The 12,952-nt window shown below is 39.8% G+C and overlaps 2 protein-coding genes across 2 annotated transcripts in view; one reads left to right on the top strand and one right to left on the bottom strand.

Moving 5' to 3' along the window:
- Positions 1–8,663, bottom strand: part of SYCP1 (synaptonemal complex protein 1) — a 56,433-nt gene extending 47,770 nt beyond the window's left edge. The window contains exons 1-6 of the mRNA XM_063143753.1: positions 8,553–8,663; positions 7,294–7,372; positions 6,949–6,995; positions 5,011–5,175; positions 3,749–3,816; positions 1,672–1,745 (exon numbers count right to left, since the gene is read on the bottom strand). Of these exons, the coding sequence (XP_062999823.1) occupies positions 1,672–1,745; positions 3,749–3,816; positions 5,011–5,175; positions 6,949–6,995; positions 7,294–7,372; positions 8,553–8,663 (544 nt within the window). The remainder of the gene's footprint in view (positions 1–1,671; positions 1,746–3,748; positions 3,817–5,010; positions 5,176–6,948; positions 6,996–7,293; positions 7,373–8,552) is intronic.
- TSPAN2 (tetraspanin 2) overlaps positions 1–12,952 on the top strand; it is a 249,747-nt gene that overhangs the window by 188,987 nt on the left and 47,808 nt on the right. The window lies entirely within an intron of this gene.

Genomic DNA, 12,952 nt, shown 5'->3' with positions numbered 1-12,952 from the left:
GTGGCACCCTGTTTATGGATTTCATTGTCCCAGGCAGGCTGGCCTAGTGACTGCATTAATGGCTTTCCAGTGCCAAGTGAATATTTTATTTTCCCCCAAGGTCTTTTAACTTAATGAGATTTTTTATGCTGTGTTTTTTTTTTCTGTCATACCTAAACCACAACATTCCAAGACAGATGCAGGAATTACTGAATAAAGTTTATGATTTTTATGTAAAAGCCTGACTATACCATTGAAACAGAACAGTGAATGGAGGAATGACTGATAGCTGAGGCTAGAATGGAATGGTGGGCAGTGTTAGTGGTAGTTGGAGAAAGTCAGGTAGAAGGAGAACGACGACAGTTAGTGAGAGGTCAGGAAAGTGGAAGCTGAGTTAGGATTGAGAGATAGTGACTTGGTATGCACATAGTGACCTGGTTTGCTAACCTAAGGTTTATTTAAAATCAGTCACTCTGCATGCCAGTACTACTACTCCCAGCATGCCTTTAGCGGCCCACAGGTGCCCACGTCCTCTGAGAGGCAGGGCCAGGCAAAGCTGGTAGTAGGCCCGGGCCAGATGGGAAATGTAGGCCCCATTTAATCAGTTCTAAATAAATATGAACTAGAACAATTTATTTAAAAAAGGTAATGGCAAGCACTTTTATTCAAGATGTATAAAAGACGTCACTTCTTCACATTCAGAAATGCTTTACATGCTTTTCTTTGGGCAAATTCGTCATCAACAACAGAAAAATCAAAAGCAACTTTGCCCAGGGGGACTGGGAGTAGCCCCCTCAAAATCACAGGCCCATGCCAACTGGCCCCACTGCCCCCTCCCCAGCCCTGCTGAGAGGTGCTCCCTTCTTCTCATTGCCAATGCTGAGAGGTGCTCCCCTCCTCTCATTACCAATGCTGCTCGATAGTGTCGAGGAGTAGCATCACTAAGGTGGGGAGGTAAGTCGCTGTCAGTGGACGCACCCAGCTCTGGCCAAGTCCAGCTGGAACTGCCTCAGCCTGTGCCTCTCACCCAGCAAGTGCTCCATCAGGACCCTGTACTGAAAGGCCGGGGCTGGTCCAGACAGTTCACCCCTCATTGGGCCTGTTCAGAGTGCCTCCCCTTCCTCCCTCCCTCTTAAGGGTGAAAGCTGTGCACACGCCTCCCCCAGATTCTGAGAAAACAGTGATATCAGGATGGGGTACCTTTCAGCATGTTCAGAGTTCAGCCTCTCAAAGTCACACTGTTGTATCTAGCTATGATTTTAAAACCACGCACGGCAGGCGGGAGGACGCACCACAAATGGGCACAGCCCATTTATGTGGGTTGTTTCCTTTTATGTGGAATTGGGTTGACTGCTCAAGAACGTTCTTAGGGGTCTGGGTTGTGAAAGGCATGCAGCAGCCACACACCTGCATAATAATGGCCACCAAAGGCCAGTAAGTCTGGCCTCCCACCCAAGGCATGCTGGGAGTTGTAGGCAAGCCTAGGTTTTTTTTATTACATTCTTTAAAAAATACTTAAAATCCAAAATTTCATGGTTTTAGATTTTTCTGGTACATTGCCCTGCCAGACCTATCAACATGCCAAATTTCAGGTTTCTAACTCATCTGGAAGTAGGTAAACATTTCCCGGACATACATCCCACATACATACTTTCAGCTTCATAGGTAGAAATAACAATAAAAGATATTTACATGTATTGAACTTCTCCATCGATTGCATACACTTTTCTTTCAGTAAGTTGCACAAATGTCTTGTAGCATTGTTTCTGGGAGGGGGAAACAGTTATATCACCATTATATTTCTAGTTTCATTGGTATTTCTCAGAGCAAAGACATCAAAATTTAAAGCAGTTATTCCACCTGATATACCTGCTAAAGTGTTAGGCAGTTAGGCATGGAAGGGAAATGTGTGGCCCTTCAGATGTTGCAACTCCCATCATCCTCACCATTAGCTATGCTGATTAGGGCTGATGGGGGTTGCAGTCCAATAACTTCTGGAGGATCACATTTTCCTCGCCCCTGTCCTACTGCATGATGACCCTGTTCAGACAACACACTAAGCCATGGTGGTTAAGCATTTTGAGCTAAACTTTATGCTTTAAGGTGGATTCCTGCATTGAGCAGGGGGTTTGACTTGATGGCCTTATAGGCCCCTTCCAACTCTATCATTCTATGATTCTATGAAGTACAGGGTAGTAGACAATACCAGTGAGTTCCAGCAAATACATTTGAAGAAAGCCCCTCTGGCACTATCTTCTTCTGCTAGGTATCAAGGGTTTGAATTCCAGTGGAAAATGACAGACCTCTCATTGGCTGTAAATGTCAGTTGGGGGTGGGGGATGGAATAGAAGTCAGTGGAGGGCTAATAGGGCAAGCAGAATCAAGAGAGGCCAACATGAGATGGGCTGTGCCCCAGTTGATTCTGCTCACAACTATTCAAGCAGAGGTGCTCACATAGTCAAGAACTCCTGCTTCAAATTCTCACCATATCACTATTCTGGGGGCTATACCCATTAGCTCTTTGATAGCTATTCTTATTATAGTGAGTTAGCACACTATCACTGGTGATCAAAATGATTGCTCCCAGATGTCTTCTTCCTCTACTTTATTGGTATAGGTCTCCAGGTTTCTGAAGGACCTGAGACTGAAAAAGTAGGAATCAAGTCAAGAGTGCGGGTGTCTCTCAACTCATGCCTATGGTTACTGTTTACAGCAGGGGTCCCCAACCCCTGGGCCATGGACCGGTACCAGGTTTCCGAGTAGGTTTATAGCACGTAGTCGTGATTCTATGCACCAGCATCAGCAGAGCACAGCAATAGTTGTAGAAGCCAAGATAGTACTGGCAGATACACCGACAGGAACCATGGGGACTATCTTCACAGCACCGAGTTGGAAGTGCATTCCCAGATAATCCCCACACCAAGGAGCAAGCGTGGGGTTTATGGCTGTCATCTGCCCCCTTCCCCGTCCCTCGCTAAGACTAGGAGGATGAGGAGGCAGCAGCTCAGGGCGGGGAGAAAATATTTTAGCAGGAGGTGGCAGTGGCAGAAGCTTGGGGGGAGAAAAGAATTTATTTGGGGAGGAGGCAGCAACAGCTCAGGGAGAGAAAATAAACTCTTCTCCCCACAGCAAAGCAGTGCAGAGTGTTCTGGAGTCCATTGTACTTGCCAGCCTGCACCCTGCCTTCTGCCCAGGCAGATTGTGACCAATTACGGTTTGCAATCTGCCATGAACGCCCCTGAAGCGGCTACAGGGAGAGGACCTACAGAAGAGCCAAGCTGCCCTTGCCCTGGCTGGAAAAGTGGGGTTAAGTCCCCAACTTTTCAGACATGCATCTTTGGCTCTTTGTCCCAGGATGGCTTCGAGTCTGCTTCATCTAACCAATGATTTGGAGCCACCCTGGGGCAAAGAAGACGTCAAGAGAGCTCCCTGGAAGCTGCTGCTACTTACCTATCACAATCTGCACACTGATGACAACTCCCCATATATTAGCCATGCACAAAAATACCAATCAGCACATTGCAATAGCCAAATAACCCCCTTTTAAAGCCATCAAAATTGGTGACCATCACTACATCTTGTTGTAGTGAATTCCATAGTATAACTATGTGCAGTGTGAAGAAGTACTTCCTTTTATCTGTCCTGAATCCTCCACCAATCAGCTTCATGGGATAACCTTGGCTTCTAGTATTATGAGAGAGTAGTTTTCTTTTGTACAATTATAGAATAAGCTGTAATTTACTTATATTATTCTATTAATATTACTTACTGCTTTAGAAGATCTTTATTTTCATGTATTTCATCTTCCAGTTTTAAACTTAGCTTTTCATTTTCAAACTAAATTTATAAAAAAACAAGCATTCAAAAGGCATGTTTTGTCTGAATAAACTAATTGTTACACTTACATGTAAAACATGTCAATTTCTTGAAACTTGGCTGCTGGATGATAAAAGCGAGAAACAATTTTTTTAAAAAAAAAGGAAGCTGGAAATCTCAACATTTTTACAAGATATTGTGATCCATATTTTTATTTATTTTATTTTCATTTACTATTACATTTATATTCTACCATTTTCCCTAAAGGAGCCCACGGCGACATACAAGAACTCTATAAGGTAGGATAGGCTCAGAGTCATTAACTGGCCCAAAGTCACGGCCACATGGGGACTAGAACCCGGATCTCCAGAGTCCCAATCCAACACTCCAACTACTGTACCACACTGGCTCCCAAATGAATCAGACATGAAAGTTGCATGTATTCTGTAAAGTGCATGTTTTACTTTTAATTGATTTATTTAATACTGAAGTGAGAATTAACCCATATGTGGAAACTGTTGTCAGCATTTTGATTACCTCCAGTAACATGTGCAAAAGGCTACTGATGTTATAGACCCCGCCTCCTCTTTCCTCCTAGTAAATCAATGCAACTCCCTTCCTGCAGTTTACTGATTTGACAGTGGAGAAAAGATGCAGTCACTTTCGATTCGACACTAGTGTCATCACATGGGGGGAAATTGTGTTTCCTTACCGTCGCTTCTCTGCCCATGCATTTGTCCCTCATTACATACTCTTTTGAAAGAGGAAGTAAACAACGTATAAGTCACCCATTTAGTAGGCCGTTTTGATCATGCTGCTTCTCCTGCATGCAGTAGGACATAGCAGCAAGTTCTGTCTCAAAAATAAATTGTATTTACCGGGGTCTTTTTTTGTCACGCAAAAAAGCTAGAAGGGCTGGGAGGTGCGTGGGATACAGATGACATGAATAGGACTTGCAAAAATCTGTGAGAGTGCAGTAATGAGTGTGCAATAAATGCTTGTCTGATGACACCCATATTTTCTTTTTCCTGCAACAGTTTATGTACATTGATGGTGCTATATAAATAAATAATAATAATAATAATAATATTCACTCTGCGGTTAATTGACTTAGAAATAATAAATTTACAATCAGATTGTGAACAAGTTTGCACAATGAAATGGAATAAAACATGACTTTTAAAATGTAAAAAAATAAAAGTTGAAAACACTTGCCTGTAACTCTTGAATGGCTTTACGCAGTGCTTCTATAACCTTTTTGTTTTCTTGCAATTTTCTTTCCTTTTCTTTTAATTCATATTCTACAGTGACTTTCCATCTCTTTATCTTTTCAGCTTCTTTGTAAAGTGTTGAATAAAGCTCATTCATTGTCTCCATGTTCTACAAAGACAAGTTAAAATCATTTAGGCTGAAATTATGCACATTATGAACTGCTGTGTTCAGCAGTTAGAACTGCTGAACACAGTGGGACTTGCTTTTGAATAAACATTTATGGGATTATTATTATTATTAGTAGTAGTAGTAGTAGTATTTACAGTATTTATATACTGCTCCCCATTCAAAATTTCAGAGCTGTGTACAAGATAAAATAAAATAAAAACAGGATAAAACACATTAAAATAGATTTTTAAAAGAAGCAAAACTAAAAATGAACCGTGGCTGGTCATCGAGGGAAGGCTTCCTGGAACGTTTTCAGGAGACGCTGAAAGGAATACAAAGTTGGCGCCTGCCTGACCTCCAGAGGCAGGGAATTCCATAGAGGGGGGCTACCATGCTGAAGGCTCTTCCCCTGGTGGACTGCAGTTGAAGGATGGGTCTATGTGAAACCACCAGGAGCATGCCCTTGGATGACCTCAGTGACCAGGCAGGTTGATAGGGGAGAAGGTGCTCTCAGGTATCCTGGTCCCAAGTTGTTTAGGGCTTTGTACATTGGTACAAGAACCTTAAACCTGGCCCAGTAGCGAATAGGCAGCCTGTGCAGTTCCCTCAGCAAGGGAGTTATATGTTGGAAAGGTGCAGTTCCAGACAACAGCCAGCCATAGGATTGTGCTGTTAATATCAATTGTTCTTTAATTAAAAGGTCTGAATGAAGTATAATTTCAGAGATAGCAATTTTGACTTGATTATTTTATTCGTGCTATTAATAATGCCTTATAGAAAACTGTGCGGTATCGAATATTATTTTACAACTTTATAAAAAGTTAATTTTAGGAAGCCCACAAAACCTTACATGCTTACCCCAGGAAATAATTTAAGCCTGTATGTATTGGTAATGCAGGGTTTTTAAAAATGAGCCAGTGTTCACATGGCTTGATCATTCTCACTTTGCTCCTCCTGCCAAGTGGAAGCAGCTAAACAATACAGGGATACTTATTTCCTGGGTTTTTAGTGTGACATCTGAATGCAGAACTCTGGCTTGTCTCTCTCTTCCAATGAGCCAGAGTTGGAACCTGAGAATAAACCCTGGGTTTCAACTTTGGCTTGTTGGATGTCGTGCTAAAAACTGGGCTTGGACATCATGCTAAATTAAATAAACAACCCCAGGGATAGACTGTTGGGCCGGATCTACACTATTGCTTTAAAGCACTTTATAACAGTTTTATAGCGCTTTAAAGCAGTTAAAGCGCTTTATAACTGTTATAAAGCGCTTTAAAGCAGTAGTGTAGATCCGGCCTTGTTTAGCTGGGTTGTTCAGCTTCTCCTGCTGGCAGGAGGAGCCAAACAGGAGCTATCAAGCCATCTGAACTAGCACTCTAACATGGGGGTTACAAGTGGAAGATAACATTGTCTGGATCCCCCATAAAATTTTGTAAATCTGCTGATCTGCATGATTATCCTGTTTGTCCACCCACAGCAACACCCTACAACAGATTACACTTTTAAAAGGTAGATCTCTATTTCAGTCCTTTTTGTCAACATTTGGCAAGGTTCAGTATTCCTTGAGCATTTAGGACAATTAACAAATTGCTTCCCAAACCTGATTGAAGGTCTGGGAAAAACAGGGCTGAGAAACATTCTCCAAGAAATGCAAAAGAGGTGAAAGTGAAAAATTACAGCTGAAACTAGTGCAATACGTAGAAAACAAAGCACAACAATTATAATACCAATAATAGATTACTTTTATAGGCTGATGCACATATATACTTAACTGACCTCCTGATCTATCTCAGGCACCAGTTTTACTTTCTGTGAAACAGGGTCTGGAAAAATGTAATATTTTAGGTTTGATTATTTTAATATAGATGTGTATGATGAGAAACTAACACAATAGTTCTGAAATTAGTAAGAAATTACAAAAGTTACAGTAGACGACATCTCAATAACAGTATTATTAAACTTATGACACATGTTATCGTAGACTACAAATGAAATGTGGAATAGATATATTGGATTCTGACTTATCAAAAGTACAACAGAAAATCAATCACCTTAATATATAATGTAGTGCAATTTGAAAACAAGCAGTTCTACTTTAAATACTGCCGAAATCCTGCATACCTGCGACTTCTATATGTTTTGATGTACTTTTCGTCCCAAAAGGCAAGTTATAATCATCTTCAGTACCGTTGTTAAAATTCTACAAAAATCAAACGTTATAAACATGAAAATTCATTGTAATATGTGGACACACAGAGACAGCAATCCCAAACATATTACTTGCAAATGCATAATGCTGAAAACACGTTATGAGTTCAGGATTAAGGCGCCAGTTAAAATTAGGCCTTCATTCATGAGGCAAGTTTAATAGTAATATCAGCCTAGAATAGGGTTGGAAACAGCGCAAGTTAGTTGCATTTAGGTCCCATTGCAATCAGTGTCAAAAAGATAGTCAGGACTTAAGTTATCCCACTTATTTCTTTGGGAAGTTTGTACAACTAACTTACAACTCACTTGGATCCAACTGAAGGATATACAATAATTATATTTTCATATATTTATAGTGTAAACACCTTCACTGAAAGTACCTCGTCTAATGTTTTCCAGCCATGCACAGCTATTGCAAACAACATGTACAGAAATTAGAAATGGCACTTACCAATGAATTTCTGTTCTTAAGGCTACCTCCCAGCCCCAGAGGAGGGGCCTAATTCTCCATGTTAGTTGTCTTTCTCCACTCAAGGAGAGAAAAGTCTATATAACCATTCAACAAGATCTTAATTTCCAAATGGTGATTTCTTTTACCACAATGTTATATTGCAAATAGCTTTTGAAATTACTAATTTCAAAAACAGCTAAAATATGCAGCATGGCGAACTACTCTTTAGAAGAAAAAGGGAAGATTCACAGAACATGTACACATCATAGTCCATCACTGCAACATAACATAAGCATAGGCACTCAAGCGAAACCAGAACTTCCATACCCAAAATGTTTCCATAGATTTCTTCGGAGGGAGCACAGTATATACAAATAGATACACACAAGGAGATGCCTCTTCCACTGAAATGAATTGAGAAACTATTTCCAAAGCAGTGACTCATTTGGATTAGTGCATATAAAGAGATTTATGAATATAAAAACATAGGAAGTTGCCTTATAACAGATTAGACTATTTGTCTATCTATTCCAGCATTAATTTCCAAATGCAAGATTTTTTTAAATTTCAAACTCAAGGTTTTATGATATCGGATTTTGAGTAATCACTATTCAAGTGAGAAGAAATCGGTTCTTGTTGTTTTATTTTTAATCTCCCCACCCCACCCCAATGTTTGGTCAGTGAATGAAACCATTTATAAAAGCCATTTGTTTTTATTTACCTGAAAAAATCCCCCATCTCCCGTGTTTATCTGTGGTTTGATTGCAGATACCTGGGTATTACGCAGCCTTGGTGGTACGAACAATTTAAATTTAAATTTCTCCTGTTCCATTTCCTTAGTCTAAGAAGACACAAGGATCAAAATCTCAAATAACACTGGTAATGTTATACAACTGATTAAACCTATTCAAAGTGTTTGTTTTCTATCCCATCTTTGTAGGTTCTGCAGACCAATGTAAATAATTATATAATTATAATTTATTTCAGTAATCCTTACAATACTATATATTATGGGACAGTATTATCACTATACTGTAGATGGAGAATGAAGTGAAGAGAATATGGATTGCCTAAATTAAATAGAAAATAACAGGGAAAATGGTTTGGAAACACAGTGACAGTGTACTCTGGATGAAGCTGCTTTTTATTCTGGGCTATTTGAGGTATCAATCAACAGGTTCAACCATTGATCCATACTGCAGCTCTTCAGAACATAATGAACCGCTCTTTGGAACAATCCAGCTCCACTATACTGTAATACAGTAATTTAAAATAAATGTTTTGTGAATATTTTAATGGTACAGTGATGCTTTCAGGGCAGGACGTAGGGCAGAGGTTCAGGGCTCCACTCAGCAGAATGAAAGAAGGACCACCAACAGCAGAGGCTTACCACTTTTTGAATAAGCATTACCATCTAAAGGAGAGGAGGCATAAAATCATTAGCTCAAATGTGAGCTAAAGGGGGGGTGGCGAGGGGGGGAAATGGGCTGGAAGGTAGAGGAAATAGCAAGGCAAAGGGATAGAGAAATAGCAAGGCTAGAGGTTAAAGGGGGGGATAGCGAGGCTAGAGCTTGAGATGGAGGGGAAATTGCAAGGTAAAGTGGGGAGAAAAACAAGACTAATGGATAGAAAGACAACTGCCCAAACATTACACAAAATTTTGATTTTACTTATTTTTTGAAGGGGCAGGGAGTGTAAAGCTTTGTGTACCCCTCTCTGGCCATCCCTGTTCTAGACTGTCTCTTAGGACAGGTAGCTGCCCATGGCTAATTAGATTTTAATCAAATGCTTATTTTACAATCCATGGAAATGCCAAAATCTATTTCGAGCACATTTAAGCTTAAACGCCTATGTTTTCTCCTCCTCACACAACACTTTTTTTGCATTTCATGTTATTAATTAGAATGTTGAAATAACAGTAGGTATCAGAGAGATTTCAGTTAAGAACACCGTCCGTCCACTTCTTGTCACACGTTAATGCCATTCACACGAGCCTAATAACAGCGCAGGACACGCTCTCTGGAAGCCATCGGCGTCGTGCGAAACAACCACATTCCGCGTTTTGCGGGCAGGGCGTCAGCACCTCTTACAAGGGATGGAAAATGTTGTCCTCGTCAGCCACAGCGAGGCGGGTCGCGTGGAGGGCGAAACTGTGATATGCGGAGAAAGGTGGGACAATACAGCCCTGAGGTAGAGTGTGGAGGGGGTAGCGAGTCAACGGGTTATTACCTCGAAAGGCAGCCCCGAGCTAATGGCCCCAATGGATACCGGGGGGTGAGGTGGGGGCCAAGAGAGAGGAAAAGGCGGGAAGAGGCCGCCGGTGAACCGTGTGCAAAAGCGCGAGCTCGGTGGTTGGCCGTTTAACGCATTTTCCTCTCGAGAACTCCAGCGGAATCCAACGGTGCGCTGTCTTTGGATCTGGGTGGGGGTGGGGAGACTGAACATTACGAGGATTTTCCCTACCCCAACATCCGTGGCCGGCACACCGATGTGTTAGCCCCCTCGCCCACCCATCCCTTCACACGCATTTGGTGTCTCCATTTCATGTTTGTTTGCAGTATGTTTACCCCGCTCTTCAGCTAAAAAAGGCTGCCAGAGCCGCTTACAAAATTTAATAATGAGATACGGTGGAAGAAGGAGAGGGTTAACGATATCTATACACGTTGCCTTTTCCTGAGCGCGCTGGATAGCGCCAAGTCTCCTGGACTGATATGTTTGTTGTTCACGAATACTGTTGAACAATATGAGCAGAACTGGGGTAATTAAATACGCGGACGAAGGGCAGTAGCTCAGTGGAAGAGCGTGTGCTTGGCTCTTTTGGAGACTGCTATCAGTATGGTAGAAAATTCTGAGTTAGATGGACCAGTGGTCTGATTTGATATAAGGGAGCTTTCCTATAAGCCTGGGTGTCACTTTAGAACCCCTTAAAATTTATCTCACTTTCAAAGGGGCAGGAATAAAGTTGAGAAAATTATTTTTTTACCTCTCATCTTTTTAGTTGTTATCACACCCATCCTTAGCTATCAGTATGTTTATATACTCTGGCAAGTGTTATGTTTATATGTACTATGGCAAGTGTTATGTGCACAGAGTTAGGCCACAACTTTGTGTCTGAGCTAATATCTCAGCAATAAAGACACCCAATGGTAAGAGTTCTACCAATTGTGCCATCCTTTATATGGCTGCTATTTGAAAGAAGTTTTAAGATATGGAGGGACATTCACGCTTGAAGGCTCTCCATCATGACGTCTAGACTGGCTCTCAGGATACAGGCATTGCTAAAGTTTGTCACATGTAGTCTGACAAACTGGCCATAACTCAATGCTACTCCTGAATCTAGAGAAATGAATCACACAAATCAAGGATCCCTGAAATAAGTTCCAGGCTTACTTGGCCTTTACTTTTTGGAAAAAGTTTTATTTTCTCTTAAGTTATAACTTCTTTTCTACAATCCTGTTGGTCTCTACAAGCTTTCTACATAGCATGATATACTTTACTTATTATTTAATAGATTCACTATATTTACTATATTTTAAAAATATCTCTAAGCAGTTAATATCTCTAAGTGTAGATACTTTAAAGCAAAGGACCATCATATTGGATATGTGCAACCATTGTTTAGGAATAAAGATCTTTGGTTCAGTTATGTCTACAAAATCAACTCTCGGTACAGAAGACCAGATTGATAGTGCATTTATTAGACTTAAATATATATCTGAAAAATATAGCACTATACAAAATATGTTTCATGTATTAAAAATATTAACTATATATTCAAATAAGTCATTTACACTACAATATATTTCAGATATGAAGAATAATGCAATGATACCAATTCCAGTATAAAAATACCAAAAATTGTGGTTGAAGTAGTGGTACTGTCCTAATATCACTAATTTATAATAGGAAAATATAAGTTGGGAGTTATTTATTCCAAAATATTATTATAAATCATCAATATAAAGCTGAATAAGCAACTGGAACTGAGTCATGCATATGCCCTATTGAAATCAATTGGGAAAGTTAGTTGCAACTAAAGTCCCATTGATTAAATTTCTGAAGGGCTATGGTAACATATCATGGTTCAGCCCCAGTCTATATTGTCCATTTGTCAAGAGGTTTTCACAAAAACATGGTGATCTTGATCTTATACTGTGGTAAATTGTAAAAAAACAGAATGTAAACATGCATGTCATTTCCCTGAATATTTGTTTAGGAGGTATGGAACATCCAAAAAATTAAATTGCAGTTGTTTGCTTTCGAAGGAAAAACATAAAATAATAAGTACAATGGGTTATTTATCTCCAGTGAATCCTATGACTGTGTTATTAGCATACTTGACAGATTGAATCAAAGACAAAAATCTGGAAATAGTACTGAATATACTTGTTCTTGCTCAACTGGAACTGGCAGGTAAATAGAAAGATCACATACCTCTAACTGCTGAGTTATTAAAAGTTTGATAAGTAGGTATAATGGAAAAGTTTACCTATTCTAAGTGACTGTACTAAGAGAATAATAATGACATTGACTTTCACAAAAAAATGAGGACCATATGTTAATTAACTGCAAACAATTTGTGATTAACCAACTATATTCTGAACAATTCTTACTATGCCATTTACACCTTTTTAAAATAGTATGATATAGGAATTAATTATGGAACCCATAATTTCATTCTTTTATTCTCTAATTGTTATTACATGGAAATGAAATAATGTTTAATAAATGTTAATATTAACTGTGAATATACAACTTTGGCAAACAAGAAGGGGTGTGATATGATGTGGATGATGGTCTAAAGACATGCATGTATGTAAAAAAGAAAAGAAAGAAAACATTTCAATCAATCAACATCCACTTGAATGCACTGAGAGATGAACTCTTAATACTTACAATGGCCATCTAAACCTGTAAATATTTCATATGGATCATCAGAACATAATTGCATATAGCTTTGGGAGCTTTCATTATTTTGAATGATGAACCTTATGTGCTGCTCTGCATGCAGGAGTTTTCTGCTGCCATCCCCCTCCTAGCTACACATTGACAACTCTAGTAGCCAAAGAAAGCTGTGCTCAATAGGTCTGAATGTGTCTTAATGGTACATGTAAAGAACTA

This window comes from Elgaria multicarinata, chromosome 1 (genome assembly GCF_023053635.1).
Source record: "Elgaria multicarinata webbii isolate HBS135686 ecotype San Diego chromosome 1, rElgMul1.1.pri, whole genome shotgun sequence".
Taxonomy (NCBI): domain Eukaryota; kingdom Metazoa; phylum Chordata; class Lepidosauria; order Squamata; family Anguidae; genus Elgaria; species Elgaria multicarinata.
This window is presented reverse-complemented; position numbering and strand designations above follow the sequence as displayed.